This window comes from Macaca mulatta, chromosome 13 (assembly GCF_049350105.2).
Source record: "Macaca mulatta isolate MMU2019108-1 chromosome 13, T2T-MMU8v2.0, whole genome shotgun sequence".
In the NCBI taxonomy this organism is placed as follows: domain Eukaryota; kingdom Metazoa; phylum Chordata; class Mammalia; order Primates; family Cercopithecidae; genus Macaca; species Macaca mulatta.
Window position 1 is genome coordinate 86,350,059 of NC_133418.1, and position 24,170 is coordinate 86,374,228.

Below are 24,170 nucleotides of genomic sequence, written 5' to 3' on the forward strand. Positions count from 1 at the left end.
AATGGTTCTGGAGGTTCCAGGGTTCACTTATTAGTTTCCTGAATATCAGGAAACATGGGGCGGTGCATCTACTTTGCCAGTGCAGATTATAGTTGGTATGGTGTGATTCTGGAGCTGGCCATGGAAGTGGCAGCTTCCTGATTGTGATGGCTTCCAGAGTGTGGTATGGTGGCGTAGTGCTGGAGCAGTCAGCTTCACAATGAACAACAGCACAGCTCTTCTGGTTCCCCAGTTCTGAGTTATGGTTTTGTGAGTCACTCCTTTAGTAGTTTCAATTCTTTAAGTGCTTTAATACTTCTAGCTTAAACTAACCAGACTGGCTTCTGTTCTTTGCAACTGAACTTTGACTGATAATAGTCTGCTCTATTTGTTTTCAGGATCACTCATGTATTCATTGATCTTTTAGCAAATATTGATTGAGGGCCTTCTTATAAATAGTTGGTGAGATAAATTTTTCTTCAGAGGTATAAAACAATAGTTTTAGTTTACACACATTATAGGTTGCTTAAAAATTATATTTCTAGGGCCAGGCATGGTGGCTTACTTCTGTAATCTGAGCACTTTGGGAGGCAGAGGTGGGAAGATCACTTGAGATCAGGAGTTCAAGACCAGCCTGGCCACCATAGTGAAACTCTGTCTCTACTAAAAATACAAATATTAGCTGGGTGTGGTGGAGGGTGCCTGTAGTCCCAGCTACTCAGTAGGCTGAGGCATGAAAATCACTTGAACCCAGGAGGTGGAGTTTGCAGTGAGCCAAGATTGTGCCACTGCACTGGAGCCTGGGCAATGGAGCAAGACTCAGTCTTTAAAAAAAAAAAAAAAAAGTTATATTTCTAGGAAAGTGTTTCCATCTAAATAAGGCAGAAAAATTAAAAGTTCCAATTCCAATGTACTTACCATAGATAGTTCATATGTCCTTATTGGTATAGTGAAAAGAAGATGGGAATTTAGAGACAAAAGATTAGTCTTTTTGAACTTCACCTGCCAAATGGAGACAGTAAGGACCTTCCCTGTTAGCTTATACAGTTTCTGTGAGAATCAAATTAAGCAATGTATGTGATACTGCTTTGTACATAGTAAAGTGCTATACAGTGCTGGTTATTTATTTGTAGTTAGTAATAATAGTAACTTTATTCTATAAAGTTTTTTACATTAGATGGTTATAATAGCACATTCACATAAAACTATTTTTTGTCTAATTCCTCAATTAAGGGCAAATTCTTATTTTTTAAAGTTTTATTTTATTTTAATTTTAAGCTCTGGGATACATGTGCAGGATGTGCAGGTTTGTTACGTCGGCAAACATGTGGCATGGTGGTTTGCTGCACCCATCAACCCATCACCTAGGCATTAAGCACCACATGCATTAGCTATTTATCCTGATGCTCTCCCTTCTCCTGCCCAAATTCTGAGTTTTATATAATGATGTGCTTACAGGTAAATCAGAGAGTAATTACTCACTTTGTAAAGGAATTTCACTTTTGAAAATATTCACAATAGGAAAGTTTTTGTTAAAATGCATCTCTCACATTTATTACAATTGACTGATTTATAAATGTAAATGATATGCATTTTGGTACATCAAGTGCACAAAATGAACCATATCTATGCAGTTATTTGAAAAATGGAATTATATTTTAAAAATGATTTCATTTCAAATATGGGTGAGGAGCAGATCATATTATAGATCAGTCTTTTGAGACATCTTCATAGACATAATTTGCAAAGCTGACATGCTTTGTTTCATATGCTTCTTTTTCTTGTGGCAGAGAAAGAGAAGCTTAGTTTAGATCAACAAACATCTAGCCAGGCAATGTTCTAGGTGCTGAAGACACAAAGATGAATGAGATCAGTCCAGTCCAATCCTGTGCAATAAGGTAGTCATTTTTATGTGGCCATTGATCACTTAAAGTGTGGCTAGCATGACTGAGACATTGAATTTTACATTTTATTTAATTTTAATTTATTTAAATTTAAATAGCCACATGTGACCAGTGTCTACTATATTAGACAACACACATCTAGGCCAAACCTAGTAGCTGACTTGTGGTTACTGAAGAAAAGATGCATAGGTAAAAAGACTTTTTTTCCTGTTTAAAATAAAGGTGACTGATACGGTTTGGGCTGTGTCCCCACCCAAATCTCAACTTGAATTGTGTCTCCCAGAATTCCTATGTGTTGCGGGAGGGACCCAGGGGGAGGTAATTGAATCATAGGGGCCAGTTTTCCCTATTGTCTTTCTCCCTCATTTTTTTTTTTTTTTTTTTTTTTTTGAGATGGAGTCTCACTTTGTCACCCAGGCTGTAGTGCAATGGTGTGATGCTGGCTTACTGCAACCTCTTGCTCCCAGGTTCAAGCAATTCTCCTGCCTCAGCCTCCCGAGTAGCTGGGATTACAGGTGCGGGCCACCATGCCCAGCTAATTTTGTATTTTTAGTAGAGACGGGGTTTCACCATGTTAGCCAGGCTGGTCTTGAACTCCCAACCTCAAGTGATCTGTCTGCCTCGGCCTCCCAAGATGCTGGGATTACAGGCAGGAGGCACCACGCCTGGCCGCATCCTATTCTTATGATGGTGAATAAGTCTCACGAGATCTGATGGGTTTATAAGGGGTTTCCATTTTTGCTTCTTCCTCATTTTCGTTTGCCACCACCAGGTAAGAAGTTCCTTTCACCTCCCACCATGATTCTGAGGCCTCACCAGCCACGTGGAACTGTAAGTCCAATTAAACCTCCTTTTCTTCTCAGTCTCGGGTAGGTCTTTATTAGCAGTGTGAAAATGGACTAATACAGTGACCTATTAATTTTCTGGATTTAGGGGTGAAGGTAAGGAAAGTACTGCAATAGTTTCAGAAAGTAAATGGCAACAAGGGAAACAATGATACAATTCTGTTTAAAATATGTCCTATTGATTCAAATGTTCCCTAACATATTCCGAATGCAAAGATATTGCCCGCTTCAGAAAGCTGAAGGTAGGGAGGGTGAAAAAACTGGCTAACAAACCTACTTCATGTGTTATCTTTAGCATCCATTGTCCTTTTTATAGTGGTCTCAGTATCAAGGATCAGGGAAGGATGAGCGAATTAGTAAACTTGCTTACAAGGGAAACTTCTTTGATGGGGTGAGATGGGCCATTCTCAAGATATTTTTAATTTGCTCAAATTAAAAGAGACAGAAAAGAAGAGTTGGGAGCTTAAAATTGAATTATTTTTCTTTAGGAGAATCAAAACCATAGAATATTCTGTGAAGTAATTGGGAATGATCAGTAGCACTTTTTTGTCGTTAAGTATGAGCAATTATTTGTTAATTTTATCCATATTTTCATATGCAAGGTGAATTTCATTTGGCAAATTCTATTCACTCTCAACTGTGGACAGAAATGCTATCATTTTGTTCTTTATTAAATTATAATGTATTAACATTATTTTTTAAATGTCTAAAGCAATATCAAGTCACACAAGTCAGAGGGAAAAGTGAAAATAATTTAAATATTATTTCTAAGACTAAGGTCAAATGGCTGTAACCAATAACAAGAACCTGAATTGGCTGGGTGCGGTGGCTCACGCCTGTAATCCCAGCACTTTGGGAGGCTGAGGCAGGCAGATCACAAGGTCAGGAGATTGAGACCATCCTGGCTAACACCGTGAAACCCCGTCTCTTCTAAAAATACAAAAAATTAGCCGAGTTTGGTGGCGGGTGCCTGTAGTCCCAGCTACTCGGGAGGCTGAGACAGGAGAATGATGTGAACCTGGGAGGTGGAGCTTGCAGTGAGCTGAGTTCGCGCCACTGCACTCCAGCCTGGGCAACAGAGCAAGACTCCGTCTCAAAAAAAAAACCTGAATTTTACCTTTCATTATCTGGTATATGAGTGAGCACTTCTAAGGTTAATCTTTTATTTTTGCAGATTTATCATAGTTTTTTTAAAAGAGGTCAAACACTGTGGCAGCTGGATTCACAGAGCAGCTGTGCATGACGGTTCCTGATAGAGTAGACCACTGTGGTTACACTTGACTACATCTTGAGCTAATAGTGCTTGAGGCATTTCCTGCAGAGAGCATCCTCCTGGAACTGCGGCTTCTTTTGACCATAACTAAGCAAATATAGGTTGAATTAAAGGGGTTAGTTTCAGCAACAGTGCCACAGTGCTCTTTCTCAGTGATCTCTGTCAAACAAGTGGCATCGTCAGAAATAGCGCACTCTGGATTTAACAAAACTTCATAGAAACTAACTGATTTGTCTCTGAATAGCTGGATTTCATGTTAAGTATGTTTGTCTTAATCACAACACACCTCTATGGCTCTAATCCTTTGGAAGTGTGACTCACAATAAGATGTGCATGAAGATTTTACTGGACTTTTACAGGAGTTGAGGCAGGAAACAAAAGTTTTGCATATTCAATGAAATGGCAGCAATATTGGAAATTGAGTTTGGGTATGAGAAACTAATTTGCATCTTTAGTTATTCAAATAATGCATCCATCAGAAAATGGTGACACTTTTCACATAATTTCTGGGGTTTTCTACAGAAATTAAGTTTAAGGCTAGGTGCAGTGGCTTATGCCTGTAATTCTATCACTTTGGGAGGCCAAGGTGGGTGGATTGCATGAGGCCAGGAGTTTACAACCAGTCTGGCCGACATGGTGAAACCCCATCTCTACTAAAAGTACAAACATTAGCCAGAAGTGGTGGCACGCACCTGTAATCCCAGCTACTCGGGAGGCTGAGGCACAAGGATCAGGAGGCGGAGCTTGTAGTGAGCCTAGATTGTGCCACTGCACTCCAGCCTGGGTGACAGAGCAAGACCCTGTCTAAAAAAAAAAAGAAAAAAACAAGAAAAAAGAATTTAAAAATTAACACAAAACAGTGCATTATATTTGTAATTTCCTGTGGAAGTAAATTGAATTTCCTTATACAGATGCAAATGATGAAAGCTATATTCAGCCTTTCCCAGGATTATAGCTACATAAACCCAGGTATAAATTAGTGAATGAAGCCGAGTTCAGTGGCTCATGCCTGTGATCCCAACACTTTGGGAAGCTAAGGCAGGAGGATCTCTTGAGCCCAGGAGTTTGAGACCAGCCGTGAGACCCTCGTCTTTATAAAAAAAAAAAATAGCTGGGTGCAGTGGTATGTGCCTGTGGTCCCAGCTACTTGGGAGGCTGGGGTGAGAGGATTGCTTGAGCCCAGGAGGTAGATGCTGCAGTTAGCTATGATTGTGCTACTGCACTCCACAGCCTGGGCAGCAGAGTGAGATCCTGTCTCAAATAAAGAAATAAATAAAAAGGAGAAATTAGTGAATGAATTAGCATCATTATATAGTAAGTGACTATAAATTAGATCTGTATGTCCATGGTAGTAAATAACACAATAATTAAATCATTGGTCTCCTGATGATGAGTACTGGCTCTGGAACCCGATTGCTGGGGTTCTGGTTCTAGCTTTTCAATTTATTAACTGCAGCTTTAGGGCAGGTTTACTTGTTTTCTTTTCTTTTCTGTTTCAACAGGGTTTCACTCCAACACCCAGGCTAGAGTGTAGTGGTGCAATCACGGCTCACTGCAGCCTGGACCTCCCTGGGCTCAGGCAATCCTCCCACCTCATCCTCCTGAATAGCTGGGATTACAGGCACGCACCACCACTCTAGGCTAATTTTTAAAATTTTTGTAGAAACAGGGTCTTGCCACATTGCCCAGGCTCGTCTCAAACTCCTGGGCTCAAGTGATCTGCCTGCCTCTGCCTCCCTCTGTGCCTGTCCTAAAACAGGTTTCTTAATCTCCCCTAGACTGTTTCTTTAATTGTATAACGGGAAGAGTAATAATAATGCCTCTGGTAGAAGGCGTCTGTGAGAATTTATTGACAAAACCCTTTCAGTGGTTAGCACAGTGACTGACACTTTAAATGTGCTATTAATTATTGTATGCATATTATTACATATGGATGCTTGTAGCCTATCTCTTGGGTATAAGCCTTGTTTCCACAACTTGATTGCAAGCTTTGAGAGGGCAGGAACCCTCTCACATAGTCCTCTCATCACCTAGCACAGTGTCTTATAAATATAATAGGTCAGTAACAAAATTTAAAACTAAAGGGCAATTTGAGGCTAGATTGATTATAAAGGCCCTTGACTCTCAATTTCCCTAGGCCTGCCCCAAGCCTGTCTCCTACTCCAGTATAACCGGAGTCCCCTTTGAGCTGTGGCAATGGGAGCTCTTGGCTGCTGCCTACTCGACAGCAGCCAATTCAATCAAGCGTTCAGAAAATAGTCAAAGGTCTGAGACCATAATGCATCAGAGGTTCCAGACAGTCCTGGCATTTAGGAGCTGTTTCTGCTTTTCTTAGGTATTTCTGGCTACTGGGCAGTATGTAATTTGTCTCACCTAGGTGAAATCATGTAGAATATAATTTATGTCCTCCCTCTTTAGCTCTTCTCATGGCACGGTGATGAGTTAGCTAGTATTTTCCTTCTCAAAGGACCTACTATCACTGTTTGAACAACTCATCTGCAAGAAGCTCACATTTCACCCATGGTCAACGAACTGACTGAAGTCCTTTAAAAATGCTTTCTGAGTTTTACTTCTTCAATTTTTTTTTTTTTTTTTTGTACTCAACTGGGCTATCACAAAAAGAACACAGTTTAATACTGGTACATACTGGCTTCCACCTGCTGTTTGTGAACGCTGAGCACAGCAGCCCTAGGTTTGGCAAGGCTGGGTTTCCTTACCCATTGGTGTGAGAGTTGCATTGTAACATGGTATAATCCATAGGTTGAATGTAGGGCTTTGAGAGTTTAAAATATTTGCATCTTCACATGAAATATTTGGAAAGTTTGTATAAGGCCTAGTAAATCCAGTTGTGAGTGAATAAAATTTACCAAACTAAATTCACCTAGCATATGAAAATGTACACAAAACAAAATTAACAGGTAGTTGCTCATACTTAAAAGATATTTAGTGCTTCTCATCACTCTTGATTATTTCACATAATATTCTATTGTTTTCTTTCTCCGAAAAAATAATTGTTTTAAGCTCTCAGCTCTTCTGCCGCTTTTACTTTGAGCAAATTAAAAATATCTTGGGAATGGCCCATCTCACCTCATCAAAGAAGTTTCCTTTGTATCAAGTTTATTAATCCGCTCATCCTTTCCTGATCTTTGATACTGAGACAGCTATAAAAAGGACAATGGATGCTAAAGATAACACACGAAGTAGGTTTGTTAGACCTTTTTTTTGACCCTTGGTATCTTCAGCTTTCTGAAGGCCAGGTAGTGTCTGCATTCTGAACATGTTAGGGGACATATGAATCCATAGGACATATTTCAAGCAGAATTGTATCGTTTCCCTTGCTGCTATTTTACTTTCCCAAACCATTGCAGAGCTTTTTGCCAATGACATTTTCTCATCTGCAGCCAGCTCTGCGGCTACCTTTTGCTATTTCTTCTGTCGACTTCCATTTTAATTTAAAAAATAAATTAATAATTTTTTTAGTTCTGTTTTGTCAATGTATACCTGCAGCCGCACATACATTTGATTATAGCTGCATAGTATGGAAAATCTTGCAATTGGATTCCAAAATGATAGGCGGTGTAATTTACAACGTACAAAAAGTGTTACATTAAAGCACTCTCAGCAATAAATAAAAATAGCTTTTTTGGAGGAGGAAATAACTTTGGAGAGAACTAGGCTGGAGGAAGCAATCTACACTGTTAGGAAAGGAACAGCCACATCTGGGGAAGCATCTGAGGGACAAGGACAACAGAAACACAAGAGGCTCTCGATCTCAGCTAATCCTCCAAGAGGCACCTGACAGTGGGCAGTTAGGTTACCTTGATTTGCCAGTTTCTCTCCTGAAAGATACACTGGACCTTTATTTCCCAAGGACTACTCATTCAGCATTGTTGAGTACCTAAACTGTGCTGGAGATTGCACAGGAACTGGGCTTGCGAAAATGAAAATTGCACACAGTTCCTGTCTTCAGGCGCTCCCAGAGTTTTTAAAACAGAACATCTTAAGAGGGAGTTATAAGGGGCCCTGTTACAAAAAGAGAGCAGCAACTAAAATCTTGGAAGAGCCCTCAGGACGCCACAGAGGAAGCAAGCTGTGGTCACATAATTTCCAAAGGCTTTTGTATCTTTCGACAATAAATGATCAAGTGAAATACAACACTGCCCGGAAGAGAAAGAATTGGGATGGAGGATGAGATTTTATATGCAAGGATTAAAACATATTTAACTGGAGCAGGGACTTACGGGACAGGCAAGTCCCTTACATTGTCAGTAAAGGGCGCAGGTTACAAACGAGTTGTAACTGTTCAGACCTACGCGCGCCCGCGTGCAGCGCCTCCTGCCGACGCGCGCCTCGCAGCCTTCAGTCGACGCTGACAGCTGTTCTCCAACACCCAGCTAGGGGCGGGAGAGTCTGCCCACTTCTACCAGATTTTGAACACAAAACAGTGGAAAGACCACTTTCATGGCTCCAAGCCGTTTTCTCCCTTCATCGCCTGCAATTTTGGGGCTCTTCGGGGGGTATGTCTGCTGGGATTTTAGAGGTTTTCTTCCTCGTTCTCTTTTGAAGAGGTGACACAAAGCATTTAAATTAGCGGTAGGGCGGTTAACACCCGCAGCCCTGGCCTCCCTGCACTTCTCGTCGCTCGTCCGTGTTCGCTCCACGCCTGGCCTCGGGTAGGAGCCGCACAGCGCCAACGGTCGCGGGGTCGCAACGGCTCCCAGGCGGCGCGCGGCGGACGTTGCGCGCCGGGCCTCGCAGGACGGCAGCGAGTTCAGAAGGCGCAGGGAGGGAGGCGAGGCCGAGCCGCGGGCGGCTTTTGACGAACGGCCCTCACAGCCAATGGAAAACCCGGTCGACTTTCCCGCCCCTGCCAATAGGGAGCAGGACCCGGGCCGGGGGGGGCGCTTCCCGCAGGCTGCGGTGGATTCGATCCTGAGCGACGGCCGCGAAGGCGGGGGCGGAGGCTCGGCCTGCGCAGCTGGGAGCGGCTTAGGGGAGGAGGGAAGACCGGAAGCCACGGTCGCGTCCCCATCCTTAGATTCGCTCCTCCGGGCAGGGAGCGGAGACTGAGGAGGAGGGAGAGGCTGGATGTTGGCTCGGTAATTGAGGGGAGCGGCCGCTCCGGAGCCTCTTCCCGGGGCGCCCCCCTCAGTCCGTCCGCGCTTCTCAGCCGCCCGTCTCCTGGCCGCGCAGTCCCCGCGGACGGCCGGGCCGCGGAGACCCTCGCAGAAGAGGCGCTGCCGGCGGCGAGGACTGGCCGGCGGCATCCGAGGCGCGCGTCCCACCGCCACCGCCACCCCCACCCTCCTGCCCGCCGGTCCCTCCGGTCGCCGCCATGTCCTCCTCCTCTTCCTCCCCCAGGGAGACGTACGAGGAGGACCGGGAGTACGAGAGCCAGGCCAAACGTCTCAAGACCGAGGAGGGGGAGATCGACTACTCGGCCGAGGAAGGCGAGAACCGCCGGGAAGCGACGCCTCGGGGCGGGGGCGATGGCGGAGGCGGTGGCCGGAGCTTCTCCCAACCGGTAACAAAGCGCGGCCCCCCTGTCCGCTGTGCCTGGCTGCTCCCCGGGAAGCAGGGCCGGTTGGCGGGGCCTCGGTGCGGGGCCTCCCGCTCGCTTTATTAGCCTTTTCCGCTGCGCCGACCCGGTTGGCGAAGCGCCCACTCTTCTCTTTGGGGCTTGTATTCTGGGCTCTACCTGTTTCCCGCATCCCGACTGCGAACCCGGCCCTGTCTTGGCCGCAGGCCCCACAGCGAGTCCACTGCCGAGCCCTGAACTTGGGGAGGGTCGCGGCGCGGCGGCGGCGGGGAGGCGTCGCTTCCGCTCTGGAGGGTTTCGCGGCTCGGAGAGCTCTTTGTTAGTTTAACTCCTCGGGCTCGGGGCCAGCGTCGGGACCACCGGTTGCCTTTAGCCCCTATGCCCGCAGCATCTGCGCGCTGGTCACCATCCCGGGATGGTTGCGTCGGTTCCACCGGGGGCTCTCCGCCTCGAATCTATGGAGAGCCGTAATTAAATAACAGATTATGCCTTGGCGTTCACATGCTAGTTCCTTTGAATGTTTCATTTAAAAAATTTTTAAATTAAACTCTTTATAAGCATGGCGTGCATCCTTTGCTCTACCCAGTTTTGTGATGATTGCTCAGTGCACTTTTTACCTCTTCGGTTACAACACTTTAACAGAAGTGTTGGCAGCTGTTGGTACACCCCTACCTTCAAGTAAAACAAATCTTAAAATTACTAAAGTTTCTCTTTGGTAATTTATTCCACATTTGCCCCATGAAAGGATGAACTGAGCTAAGGGCTGCATTAAACGCACATTCCCAGAGCCTTGTCTTTCTCTTACCAGAAATGTTAGCGGGAGACAGAAGGAATGTGATCATTTTGTCCACAGCAAGTAGTTAGCTTCAGTTGGATGGAGACTTTAAGGAAACAAAGCGGAGCAAACGTTATTGCCCTTTTTTGGTGCACTTAAGCTGTTTTAATGACTTAGATGTTTTTTAAACATTTAACACGTGAATTGTGATTAATTCTGCAAACTTTAGCAGAATTACGAAATTGTACACATATATCCTACTATTAGGTTAAAAGGATTTTTACCTTACCTTTTGAAAACAAGACGCACATTAGAAGCCCTTTATAGCCGTTTGAGTTTTTAAATAAAAATAAAAAAGGCTGGTCAGTAGTCCCCAGCGTTAGTTTCCAGTTACTAGGATGTGAGGGCGAACTTTGCAACACATTTAAAAAAGGAACTTTTTCTCTCAGTCTTACGGTGTTAGCTATTACTTTAGATTTTTGTGCCTAGCTGTTTGAAATATTCAAAATGTAACTTGGAAGTATGAATGAAGGAAATGCATTTTTTCTTAGGAAGTTTCAGTTCAAAGCCAACTCTTGTGGAAATTGGTAACAGGAATATAACTGATATTTAGATGTATTTGTTCAGTGTACCGCGTTGCTAGAAATCTTGCTTGAGTTTTTGTGTAGCATCATGAAATGTCTTCAAGCATTTTGGAAAAATACTTAAATCAGTTTATAAAAAAATTGTTTTTGAAGACAGCCAAAGCATTAAATCATCAGTAGTATTATTTTGGATATTGGGAAGAAAATAACATAATTAATGTATCCAAAGCGAAGTGTATGGAGCGGTGGAAATGGCACTGAGTAGGGTTTGGGGATGGTCAAGAGCCTAGTCTTAGCATACTTTTTTTTTTTTTTTGAGAGGTTCTCTCTCCATGGTCCGCAGCTGGAGTGGAGTGCAGTGGCGCATGATCACGGCTCACTGCAGCCTTGATCTCCCTGGCTCAAGCAATCCTCCTTCCTCAGCCTCCCGGGTTGCTGGGACTGCAAGCCCGCATCACCACGCCGGGCCAATTTTTTTTTTTCTTTCTGTATTTTGTAGAGAAGGGGTTTCACCATGTTGCCAAAGCTAGTCTCTTAACTCTTGGGCTCAAGAGATCCACCTGACTTGGCCTCCCAAAGTGCTGGGATTACAGCCTGAGCCACAGCACCTGGCCTTAGCATACAATTAATGTGAGTCTGAGAAAGTCAGTTTACTACTCTGAGTTCTCTTAGTCTGTAAAATATGAAGGTTGAAACACATACCTTTTTTACCCGAAGCTGTAGTTAAGTGATTAACGTAATGCTAATGCTGCTTTTAAGTTACCCAGGCGGGAACTGACACAAGCAGATTGAGATATAACTTTTAATGTTTTGTTTATCTTACTACTGATATGTTTCTTAGGAAAGGGTGACTTGTTTTCATTTAACAGTAAAACCATTATTGTACTATGAAATCTAATGAAGCCTTGTTTATCTTGTTTTTAAATATTTTTCATGTAATTTTTTGATACTGTTCTGAAATCATGGCAACTATGGAAACCTATACATAATAAAATTCTATTATTAGGATAGGCATTCCCCGGAGAGAAGTTTACTGTCTTGTGTTTCTTCGTTCGGAGATTTGGTAATTCATTGTAACTGAAAAGGGTTTTGCACAACTTCAGTGGTCCTTCAGCCGAGAGAAGAAATACCTTTGTGGTCAGACTGTTAAAGTAAATGCAGATTAGGTACAATGATGGCATTCTTTTCAACTCTAGTTGAAAGTTTGTAAAGTGCAAAGTAAGCCTTTGAAGATTTACATTGTTTGGTTTTTTTATGATTAACCTTGAGTGCTTTGATAATATATTAACTAGATTTAAAGAGGAAAATGAATATTTAAGAAAAACATAGTGGTTCTACAAAGGCTCTTAACTTAAAAATTAATGGATAATTGTGAGTGATCATTATGTTGAACGTATAAAGAGAAATGAGAGAAAAGTTAGTACTTTAGATATGAGAAATAAAACACCCTTCAAATTTATGTCTTCTGGTACCTTTTTTAATAGAGCAAAAAACTCCTAGGGTTTTTCACATTCACTGAGCTGCATTGTTGAATAAAGCTTGATTATAGAGGTTCCTGCCACATATTGTACAGTTATTTTTCTCTTGTGGAGTAGTGTTCTTAAATTTAATAGGCATGACCTTCAAGATCGTATTAATAGTAAGTTTCTGTATCTTCTTACTTTTAAGAAGGCAGCTTGACTTGAAAATATTAAGGCTTTACTTGGCAAAACCACTTGAGTAGTAAGTTTCTGTATCTTCTTACTTTTAAGAAGGCAGCTTGACTTAAAATATTAAGGCTTCACTTGGAAATATTAAGGCTTCACTTGGCAAAACCACTTGAGGAATTGGAATGGAGTGCTAATTTATTTTGGAGATTTTAAAGTTTTTCTTTTTTCTGCTAGTAAATAAATAGGCAAATCAGATATTAGGTGGTTTGTTTGCTGATGAAGTGAAAATTTGTTTCTCAACTTTTAATAAATAGATGTGAAAGATGGCAAAATGCCAAGATAAAATTGTAGCTCCTAGGATTTCGAAACAAAGAATTATACAGCACATAGAAAATCCAGTTTTAATTCAAGATACACTATTCTGTTATATTTGCACAATGTATATTACAGATGATAGCAATATTACTGTGATCTATTAGATGCATATGGGTTGGGAGATGGGATGAGGTCACTTAGCTCCCACAGGAGAAGTTTAGAAGACTGTAGTAACTACTTCCTGGAAATAAAATAGTTAAAGGATGTGTGCCCCAGAGGTAAGTGCCAGAGCCTGAAGCTTGCATAGCAGTAGTGTCTTGTGTCTCCTCCAGATAAGCTGTTCTAGTAGAATGAGGATTTTTAGGCCTAGTTTGGGGAAAGAAATGAAAAGTAGTAGGTTTTACCATCTTTTGGTTTTAGACTGTTTCTTCATGTTAGTACGTTACGGTGAAAAGAGCTGTTCATAGAGCCAGTAGCACAATCAAGGCGAGTGTATTGGCTCTGTTAACAAGCTTTTTCACTTAACCTTCCTGGAACTCAGTGATCTCTAACCTCATTTAAAACATGATAATTGAGCTTCTACCATATATCAGGTGATGGGGCTATGATAGTGAAAAAATATTAGATATCTAAAAATCTAACTTTCAGGACTTACAGTCACAGCAACAACTTAGATGAGCTTAAGGAAAACAAAAAGGGAACGGGGTAGAAGATTTATTGGCCTGTGTAACTGGGAAAGCCAAATTGTGACACTGGTTTTAGGAATGGCTGGATCCGGGGATTTAGATGATGTCATAGAGACTTGATTCTCTTTCCATGTTTCAGTTCTCCTTTTCTCTTGTGTAGTGGTAAAGCTAGGCTGACGTTCTTATAGCTAGCAGCTAAAGAGCATCCTGTCTTTCCCAGCCTGTATTTATCCCTTCTTATCAAGCATTTTTGATCTTCCCCTCTTCCCCCATCTAATTCATCACCAGGCCACCTCTGAGGTTGAGGAGGCATGACCGTGTGATTGAAAATACCCATGTATAATAATAATACGGAGTTGTTTTTATTGGGTTTTCTTGCATGTTTTTATTTTTAAGCAGAAGGGGTAAGGAGTTCTGGGTAGGCAAAACTAAATGATTCCTATTATATGAACAACAAAAAAAGTTTATTTTTTAAAAAGTTACTTCACTCATATGGCTATGATTTTACATCTTTGCTCTGTTATGTGATCAAATGTACTGAAAAACTTAGGATAGGAAAGTTAGTTTCCCCATATTTTAGATGTGCTTCTTTACAAAGAGGAAAAGACCAGGAGACGTAATTATTTAATTTAGTAAGGAAAAAATGTGATTAAACATTGTGTGGGTTAAAATGATATTTACAGCTGCCCATTAAAACTTTGTCCCTTGATCTATATGAAGTGTCCAGAGTAAGATAGGCGATGGTTTTATGTCTGGAGATACTGTACCCATTCTTGGGACTACACTGATAAATTTTAATGTATCCAGACAAAGCTTACCGGAATGGAGAAGGCACTACAAGTTGCATCATAAAAGGAGTGACAGAAGAACCTGGAGGATATTTCGCCTGAAGAGTAAACTTAGGTGTGACTTAATAAATCATTACAAATATTGGTAATTGAAAGATTATGTAGAAGAGGGAAATGTAGATGAGGTAGGGTGTGCTAACTAATGTTTATTGAACCTTTTTTATACTGTACTGAGCTTTTCTTCTCTTCAGTAGAGTTTAGTCCTTAATCTTCAGTAGTCAAAATTAGCATTTAACGTTAGTATTTCTGTGAAGAGGGAGTAGTGAAAAAAAAAATTGTATTATTAAGAGTTTGTTCCTGAAATGGCCTTTGAAGGGGTGAGAATTTGAAATGTCTGTAAGTAGACAGGTCTAGAGCCTGTAGTAGAGACCAAATAATGCCACCATTATAGTTAACCCAATTGACCTAAAGAAGAGATTATGCAAGTTTGTAAAGTGAGTGTATGTTGCAAGCATGCCTTCGTTTTGTGGATACGCAGCTGGTCTGGTAAGCAATAGATATAGAAACGAGAGAGCCTAGGTAACTAAACATCTGAAATGGAAATAGCTTGGGGTCCTGTATGAGGAAGGATTAAAAGACTCCTTAAGCTGGAGAAGACGTGACCACAATATTAATATATTGATGGGGAGTAAAAACAAGACTGATTTGTTCATTAGTTTAGGAATCAGCTTCATAGTATGATGCTTAAAAGAGGTTATTTTAGAGTAGGTAAAATAATCTCTACAGGCTGGACGCCGTGGCTCACAGCTGTAATCCCAACACTTTGAGAGGCTGAGGTGGGTGGATCACTGGAGGCCAGGAGTTCAAGACTAGCCTGGCCAAAATGGTGAAACCCTGTCTCTGTTAAAACTACAAAAACTAGCCGGGTGTGGTGGTGCATGCTTGTGGTCCCAGCTAGTCGGGAGGCTGAGGCAGGAGAACTGCTTGAACCTGGGAGGCAGAGGTTGCAGTGAGACCTTGTGCCACTGCACTGCAGCCTGGGCCACAGAGTGAGATTCCGTCTCAAAAAAAAAAAAAGAAAAGAAAAGACTCTACAAATGACACCAGATTTCTTGTCACCAGTATATAGTACAGGTAAAGAAAAGAAGTGATTTAAGAAGAGTATGAGTATTTTGGGGGAAAAAGAGGGGGAAAACGAAGCTCAGGAGAGGATGGTAGACAGATAGTTTGAAAAGATATCTTTGATATATTGGTTTTATATTTGGAAATAACAATGGGTTTTTTTTGTTTTTGTTTTTAATAAAACACTACAGAAGGAATGAGAAAATTGTGTGTTAAAGAAAAGGGGACCTAATAAAAATAGAAGTATCAAGGTAGATAAACTTATGAATGGCAGATTCATTGAGTGGGAATAAGAGAAATACAAGGGGGTGAGGGGTATGTTTTCTGCCTTGAGGTTGAGACAATCATATCTTCCCCTAATTACCATACTGAGTATATTTAACATTGTCCAGCTTTTTTTTTTGAGATGGAGTCTCGCTCTGTCGCCCAGGCTGGAGTGCATTGGCGCAAGGTCTCACTGCAAGCTCTGCCTCCCGGGTTCATGCCATTCTCCTGCCTCACCCTCCCAAGTCACTGGGACTACAGGTGCCTGCCACCATGCCCGGCTAATTTTTATATTTTTAGTAGAGATGGGGTTTCACCATGTTGGCCAGGCTGGTCTCAAACTCCTGACCTCAGGTGTTCTGCCTGCCTTGGCCTCCCGAAGTGCTGGGATTACAGGCGTGAGCCACTGTGCCCAGCCCACATCATCCAGCTTTTAAGTGATGACTGTGGTTTCAGTTTATTCTACTTAGGAAATACAATTTAATAATAATATATTAAAATGAGATTTTTTTTTGAGAGATCTAAAAATCGATTGTATAATCCATTTCTTTGTAAGAAGAGCAATTTGAAAAATAGTTATATTTTTTAGCACTATACTCATGATAGTGGTTACCTATAATGGGAAAGGAAGGGGATAGTAAGAGCAGATGCGATCAATTTGTGTGTTTTTTTTTTTTTTTTAAGACAGGGTCTTGCTTGTCACCCAGGCTAGAGTGACACGATCTTGGCTCACTGCAACCTCCACCCCCTGGGTTCAAGCAGTCCTTCCACCTCAGCCTCCTGAGTAGCTGGGACTACAGGCGTACCCTACCACACACAGCCAATTTTTTGTGTTTTTGCTAGAGACTGGGTTTTGCCATGTTGCCCAGGCTAGTCTCGAACTCCTGAGCCTCGAACTCCTGAGCTCGCCTCTGCCTCCCAGAGTGCTAGGATTGCAGGCGTGAGCCACCACACCTGGCCAATAATGTTTTATTTATTAAATTGGATGGTGGGTTCATGGGTATTTCTTTTTTTTGAGACAGAGGCTCTGTTGCCCAGGCTGGAGTGCAATGGTGTGATCTTGGTTCACTGCAACCTTTGCCTCCTGGGTTTAAGCAATTCTCCTGCCTCAGCTTCCCGAGTAGCTACAGACGTGCACCACCACTCCCAGCTCATTTTTGTATTTTTAGTAGAGATGGGGTTTCGCCATGTTGGCCAGGTTAATCTCAAACTCCTGACCTCAGGTGATCTGCCTGGGTTGGGCCTCCCAAAGTGCTGGGATTACAGGTGTGAGCCACTGTGCCTGGCCATGGGTATGTTTAATAAAGTTCTTCATACCTTTTTGTAGGCTTTAAATATTATAAAATAATTCTGCAACTTTTTATTACATAAAATGTTCAACTTACGTATACCCTTCACTTAGATTCAGCAGTTTTTAACTTTTTGCTGTGTGGGGTTTTATCTCTACATCTGCATATCTATATTTATATACATACTTTTTTCCCCTAAACTCTTTGAAAGTAAATTTCAAACATGATGACATTTCATGCCTAAATATCACAGCATTCTTAAGAATAAGGATGTTCTTTTATATAACCATTACTATTTTCTTAAAGACTGTGATAATTAATTCTATTATGTTAACCTAATATCCAGTCTGTATTCAGATTTCTTTAGTTGTCCCTAATATGTATGTGTTTGATAGTAGTTTTAACTTTGTATAATAAAGGCTCACATACAGCGTTTGTTTTTTTTTGAGATGGAGCCTCACTCTGTTGCCCAGGCTGGAGTTCAGTGGCGCAGTCTTGGCTCACTGCAAGCTCCGCCCCCTGGGTTCATGCCATTCTCCTGCCTCAGCCTCCCGAGTAGCTGGTACTACAGGCGCCTGCCACCATACCCTGCTAATTTTTTTGTATTTTTAGTAGAGATGGGGTTTCACCGTGTTAGCCAGGGTGGTCTCGAACTCCTGACCTTGTGATCCATCCGGCTCAGCCTCCCATAGAGCTGGGATTACAGGCGCGAGCCACCGCGCCCCGCCATTATTTGGGTCTTTTTTTTTTGAGACAGAATCTCACTCTGTCGCCTAGGCTGGAGGGCAGTGGCACAATCTCGGCTCACTGCAACCTCCGCCTCCTGGGTTCAAGCAGTTCTCTGCCTCAGCCTCCCGAGTAGCTGGAATTACAGGCATCCTCCACCATGCCAGAGACGGGGTTTCACCATCTTGGCCAGGCTGGTCTGGAACTCCTGACTTTGTGGTCCACCCGCCTCAGCCTCCCAAAGTGCTGGGATTACAAGTGTGAGCCACCATGCCTGGCCCAGCATTTGGTTGCTGTGTCTCTTAGTCTCCATATGGAATCTTCCCTCCACTGTTTTTTGATACTAACTTGTTGAAGAGTCCAGGCCAATACAGTTTTCTGTTGCCCTTTTATTTTACCTTTGTCACCTGATTTCTAAGAATGGACTGATACGATTCTCTTAATTATATCTTGCAGATTATTATTGTCTAATTATTTTGAGAGTAAAACTTGTTATTCTTTAAATACATGCTCTGTTTGGCAGGTAGGTATTATTTAGAGCTCTTCCTGCTTTATTCATTTCCAGTTATATTTAAGAATGTAATGATGATATGCACATTTGATTGTTCATTGTTAATGTTGCTTAAGAAAGTGTTGATTTTTTTTTTTTTTTTTTGAGACAGAGTCTCTGTCAGTGGTGTGATCTCGGCTCACTGCAAGCTCCGCCTCCTAGGTTCACACCATTCTCCTGCCTCAGCCTGAGTAGCTGGGACTACAGGCACCTGCAACCACGCTCGGCTAATTTTTTTGTATTTTTAGTAGAGATGGGTTTCACTTTGTTAGGCAGGATGATCTCGATCTCCTGACCTTGTGATCTACCCGCCTCAGCCTCCCAAAGTGCTGGGATTACAGGCGTCAGCCACCGCGCCCAGCCAGAAAGTGTTGATTTACTTAGGGTATAGTCAGAATGATTCATTTCAAACTTAGTGGCATGTAAGGGATATCTGTTTAACCATAGGAAAGATGGGGCATCAGCAATTCAAATAAATTCCAAGGATTGAATTAGTATTGGCAAAGAACTGAGTTTATTTTTTGGATTTGACAGTAGCCTGAGTAGTTCTCTGGTTACTTCATATATTTAAATCAGTTCCTTTCTTTCAGCTGTGACATAAATTTTTACTGGCAGGACACTCCATTTGTTATATTTTCCTAACAGTCTTTATAATAAAGAAAAATCGGTGAGTCATTTAAAATAGCCTTAATGAGATTTAATTTTCTTAAAACAATTGTTAAATTTTAATGGCAAAATAGTGCTTTCAGATTAGTCTGGTTATGGAGAAAAAAACTTTAAAATTTTTTTGTATAGACAAGGATGTACATGGTGGAAGTCATTTCTGAAGTTATGATGCAAGAGAAGTGCCTAATGGCATTTGTAAATACAGATCTTTGTCTTAATGGTACTTGAATAAGTAAATGAAAGCTATTTGCATTTTCAAAGTAATTTTTACAGATAACTACGTTTAAAAATAAAGTTTAAGACCATATTACATTTTGAAACATCCTGCCCCGCGTACTCGAAGATACACAATATTCCGTAGATGCCCAGGAGAGCTTGCATTTTTGAGTAGTTCTTGTTCATCCCCCTGACTTGCAAAGATAGTACCCTTGTATGAATTTAAGTTGTCATGTGTTTAATTAATTTATGCTGCTAAGTGAGTATCTTCAAGTTATAGTGGGACTGGATAACGAATTAAACAAGAACAAAAGATGATACAAATCTACATTACAGGAAAGATAAGAATATTATCTTCATGTTGAGGAAAAATTTTTAATTGGAACTTTTTGTTCATTTGGACTAGTTGAGATTTTGATTTTATGGAGGTAAGACTGAAATGAGTATCAAATGTGCTTCCAGTTGTAGCATGCCCTATGTATCTGCTAAATTTTCTTTCTGAGATTTTCTTGAAGTGGAAATGTTATTAAATAATATCTTTGTACTTCTTACTGAGATAGAATACTCCCTTTTTAGAGATTAAAAATTTTAAAACAAACAATTGATTATTTTATTCTCATATCCTTTTGCTAGCTTGTGAATTGCAATTTGGTTTGGGATTTTAAAAATGTTTACTTTTTTAAGAGGTGGAGTCTCGCTCAGTCGCGCAGGCTGGAGTACAGTGGTATGATCTCGGCTCACTGCAACCTCCGCCTCCCGGGTTCACGCCATTCTCCTGCCTCAGCCTCCCAAGTAGCTGGGACTACAGGCGCATGCTGCCACGCCCGGCTAATTTTTTGCATTTTTAGTAGAGACGAAGTTTCACCGTGTTAGCCAGGATGGTCTCGATCTCCTGACCTCATGATCCGCCCGCCTCGGCCTCCCAGAGTGCTGGGAAAAATGTTTACTTTTTAAGCAGATTTGAATTTACTAAAAGATGCAATTCAAGTTAGACTTAAAATTTTTTTTTCTTTTTTTAAGACGGAGTCTCACTTTGTCACCCAGGCTGGAGTGCAGTGGCACAATCTCGGCTCACTGCAAACTCCACCTCCCAGATTGAAGCCATTCTTCTGCCTCAGCCTCCACGGTAGCTGGGACTACAGGCATGTGCCACCACTCCTGGCTAACTTTTGTATTTTTAGTAGAGATGGGGTTTCACCATGTTGGCCAGGCTGGTCTTGAACCTCTGACTTCAAGTGATCCGCCCACCTCGACCTCCCAAAGTGCAGGGATTACAGGCGTGAGCCACCGCGTTCAGCCTTAGACTTAAAAATTTTTAACTAGAAATTATTTTCTCTTGCTAGGAGGCAGGTGGAAGTCATCATAAAGTTTCTGTTTCACCCGTCGTCCATGTTCGAGGACTCTGTGAATCTGTGGTGGAAGCAGACCTTGTGGAAGCGCTGGAAAAATTTGGGACAATATGGTAAGGACGATAGGGACTTCATGTAGATGGAAAACAGTGTGGCAGAATAATCCTTGCTTGCTTGTTACAAGCCTTGATGTTTAGCATAGTAAATACTGTTTGTATATATAAACAAAGTAGGATCTATTGTTTGCCTATGACTGTATTTCTTTGGAACGTTTTAAGCCTGCTATTTTTAACCTTCCTGGGTGATGCATGGATGTATTTTTGTGGAGCTATGATCACTTCTCACTCCCCAGCAAAGTTGTATAAAGAAATTATGTGCACTTTTCATCTGATTTTCAAATGGGTACATGAGTCCTGTTCAAACACTCTTTAAACCAGTGAGTTGATTACACGCTTCATCTTCAGAGTTTCGAGTAGTGATGCTTAAATATTGATTTTTTTCTTCTTGATTTTGGAATATTTAGGAATTGGCAACTAAAAGTAAATAGATTAAGGGTAGACATTATTTGTTTAGGTGCATATTTGTGTAAGTTCTTTTGTTTATGTGCATACTACTATGAGTTCTTTTTATTTTTTGAGACAGGGTCTCACTCTGTTGCCCAAGCTGGAGTGTAGTGGCACATTGATGGCTCACTGGAGCCTCCACCTCCTGAGCCCAGTTATCCTCCCATTTTATCCTCCCTAATGGCTAGTGCTACAGACACATGCCACTATGCCTGGGTAATTAAAAAAAAATTTTTGTGGAGATGGGGGTCTCTTGACATTGCCCCAGCTGCTGTCGTGGACTCAAGCTGTCCTCCTACCTCAGCCTCCAAAAGTGCTGGGATTATAGGCTCTCTGAGTTCTTAATGCAAATCATGAGCAATATTTTATCCTAGTTTGTCTTCCTTTTGTGAGTTGTATTCACACAGGTTCCCCCTGTCTCTTCCCACAGCTGGTGTATGCTTAATAATATTAACTTAAGTGAAAACGTAATTAGAAAAGTGAATCTGCTGCCAAAAATAGACACTTAAAAATTCTAAATTATTTTTGGAGTATGCCCGGCTGTTGTTCTTTTCTTAGTATAATCTAGAGTTGATTTTATTATTTTTTTCTTGATGAATATGTTTAGAGCTTTTATTATAGCTACCGAAGACACAGATCAAGTTCAAGTATATAAATAGAAGAGAAATTTCAATGTATTTTCTCAGATACTTACTACTTCAATTTTATAAAAATTCATGGTTAAGTTTTTGAGTATTGAGAGGATAATGCATAGATAGTGACGTAGTGATCAGAGATGTCCAGCAGGAGGGTATCCAGCAGAAATGGATTATTTCTTCAAAGGAATAGTAGTATTAGGTGATACCTTCCATCATGGTATAATTTTATTTTCTTCGGTGACCTCATTGAGAAGTAAATGACTTGGCAAATACACATTAACCTTGGACGTACAAATTGAGAATCCACGTGGGCATAGTAAAGTTTGTATGTTGAAAGTGTATCACTAAGTTGATTATATCAATTCTCAGTCATTTGGAGTGGATATTGGAATTAAATCTGTGTGGAGAGTTACATATTAGGTAGACAGACTCCTTAGACCTTTAGTCTTGCTGTTGGCAGTAGACTAACCCCAGTCTCTATAAGGACCTTCTAATGATTATGTAAGTGGCACGTTGTCCTGTGGAATTATAAAGAGGTGGATGTCTGTGCTTTATTTTTCTTCTATTCTTGTATATTTAGGGCTTTAAAATTTATTTTCTTAGGCAGATGTCAGAAAACAAGTTGATGAGCAAATACAAATGGAAACTTTGGGAAGCATTAACTATTTTGATGTTAATTAGTACCATGACCTGAAGGTTAGGGATTAAAGAAAGAACTATTTTAAGTTAGTAATTTGAATTACTCCTGGGTGGCCTTTGCATTTTTAGACTCTAGATTGTTTGATACTTAGTCTCCGGTAAAGTCTTCCGTATGTGAATGTCATTCAGTTAATTTGCATCATTTGCCCTCAAGATTGGTAGTTATGTGGTTAGAAAAGTCTGTGAAATAATTGGAACAAATTAGTGTGTAATTAAGAGCTTAATTGGCATAAATAAGTATAATAGGAGTTTCAGTTGTATGAAATGAACTTGCATAAGAGGTGGCTGCTATTAAGGCTGAAAGAACCTTGAACAGACTCCAGTAGAAATTTTGCTTCAAAATGTTACAATTTGGAACCTTTCCCTTTATTTAGTGGAAGGTGTGGGATTATAAACAGCATAGAAACTGTTTATATTAAAATGGTGAATTACCAAGTTCAATATATAGTATGCTTATATCTAAAAACTAGATGCATAGGAAAGAAGCTCAGAAGAAAATATAACAAGATATTAAGAATGGTTGTGTTGTGTCAGGATAAAATTGCTTGTATTTGTTAACGTTTGTTATTTTTCTATACTGTATGAATTATAATCAAAAGAATATTTAAAGTATATGTTGTATTTCTTTTTCCCCTTCTCTCCCATTAAAGGAGATATTAGGAAATGATTAGTTTTACAATACAACATTTGGGACCCGGTTTGTGCACTAAATCTGTTGTCTTCTCCTATGTTTTTTTTTAGAAATTAGTAAAGATGTTTAAATTGATGGAGTTAAAAGCATTGATCCCACCATGTCCCTTAGCTTTTTTGTTTCTTTAGCCTTTTGTCTCTTTGATCTCCCACTCTTTCTCATATTAATACCTTTTTTCTTTATTTTTTTGAACTCCTGGGCTCAAGCAGTCTTCTCACTTCAACTTCCCAAGTAGCTGGGACTATAGGCACAAGCCACCATACCTGGTTTCATATGAGTGCGTTTTAAAGATTGAAAAAAAACTGTGCACCAGACAATTTAAGCACATGGTAAAATGTCTGTAACATTTCAGTTTTTTTATATTGAATATTGGCAATAAAAAGGAAAATAAAACATTTTAATTTTTTCTTCATTGATGCTACTTTTCTGGGTAACCTTCACTTTTAAGTTGTGCTTTTATCTCATTTCTTTTTTTTTTTTTTGAGACAGAGTTTCACTCTGTCACCCAGGCTGCACTGCAGTGGCGTGATCTCGGCTCACTGCAACCTCCGCCCTCTGAGTTCAAGCAATTCTCCTGCCTCAGCCTCCCAAGTAGCTGGTATTACAGGCACCTGTCATCGCACCCAGCTAATTTTTTTTTTTTTTTTTTTGAGACGGAGTCTCACTGTCGCCCAGGCTAGAGTGCAGTGGCACGATCTCGGCTCACTGCAAGCTCTGCCTCCTGGACTCACACCATTCTCCTGCCTCAGCCTCCCAGGTAGGTGGGACTACAGGCACCCACCACTATGCCTGGCTAATTTTTTGTATTTTTAGTAGAGACAGGGTTTCACCGTGTTGGCCAGGCTGGCCTTGAACTCCTGACCTTGTGATCCACCCACCTCGGCCTCCCCAAAGTACTGAGATTACAGGCATGAGCCACCGCACCCGGCCAGCTCACTTCTTATTTTAGTTACTGAAAGCAAATTTACTAAGTCTCTAACAGGCCAATAAATAATTTACTTCTGTATCTGTATTAGTCTGTTGTTAACATTGCTATACTGCTATAAAGATGTACTTGAGA

At 41.0% G+C, this 24,170-nt stretch overlaps 1 protein-coding gene across 6 annotated transcripts in view; it reads left to right on the forward strand.

Moving 5' to 3' along the window:
• The first annotated feature begins 9,031 nt into the window (after positions 1-9,031).
• The window catches only part of HNRNPLL (heterogeneous nuclear ribonucleoprotein L like), a 41,516-nt gene continuing 26,377 nt past the window's right edge, over positions 9,032-24,170 (forward strand). For 2 of the 6 annotated variants that reach the window (XM_015112139.3, XM_077959703.1), the window contains exons 1-3: positions 9,032-9,100; positions 9,363-9,525; positions 20,514-20,632. In XM_015112139.3, the coding sequence (XP_014967625.1) occupies positions 9,090-9,100; positions 9,363-9,525; positions 20,514-20,632 (293 nt within the window). In that variant the 5' untranslated portion in view covers positions 9,032-9,089. Of the gene's footprint in view, positions 9,526-20,513; positions 20,633-24,170 lie in introns of all 6 variants that reach the window. The other 4 variants (XM_015112138.3, XM_077959701.1, XM_077959704.1 and 1 more) reach the window with 3 other exon arrangements.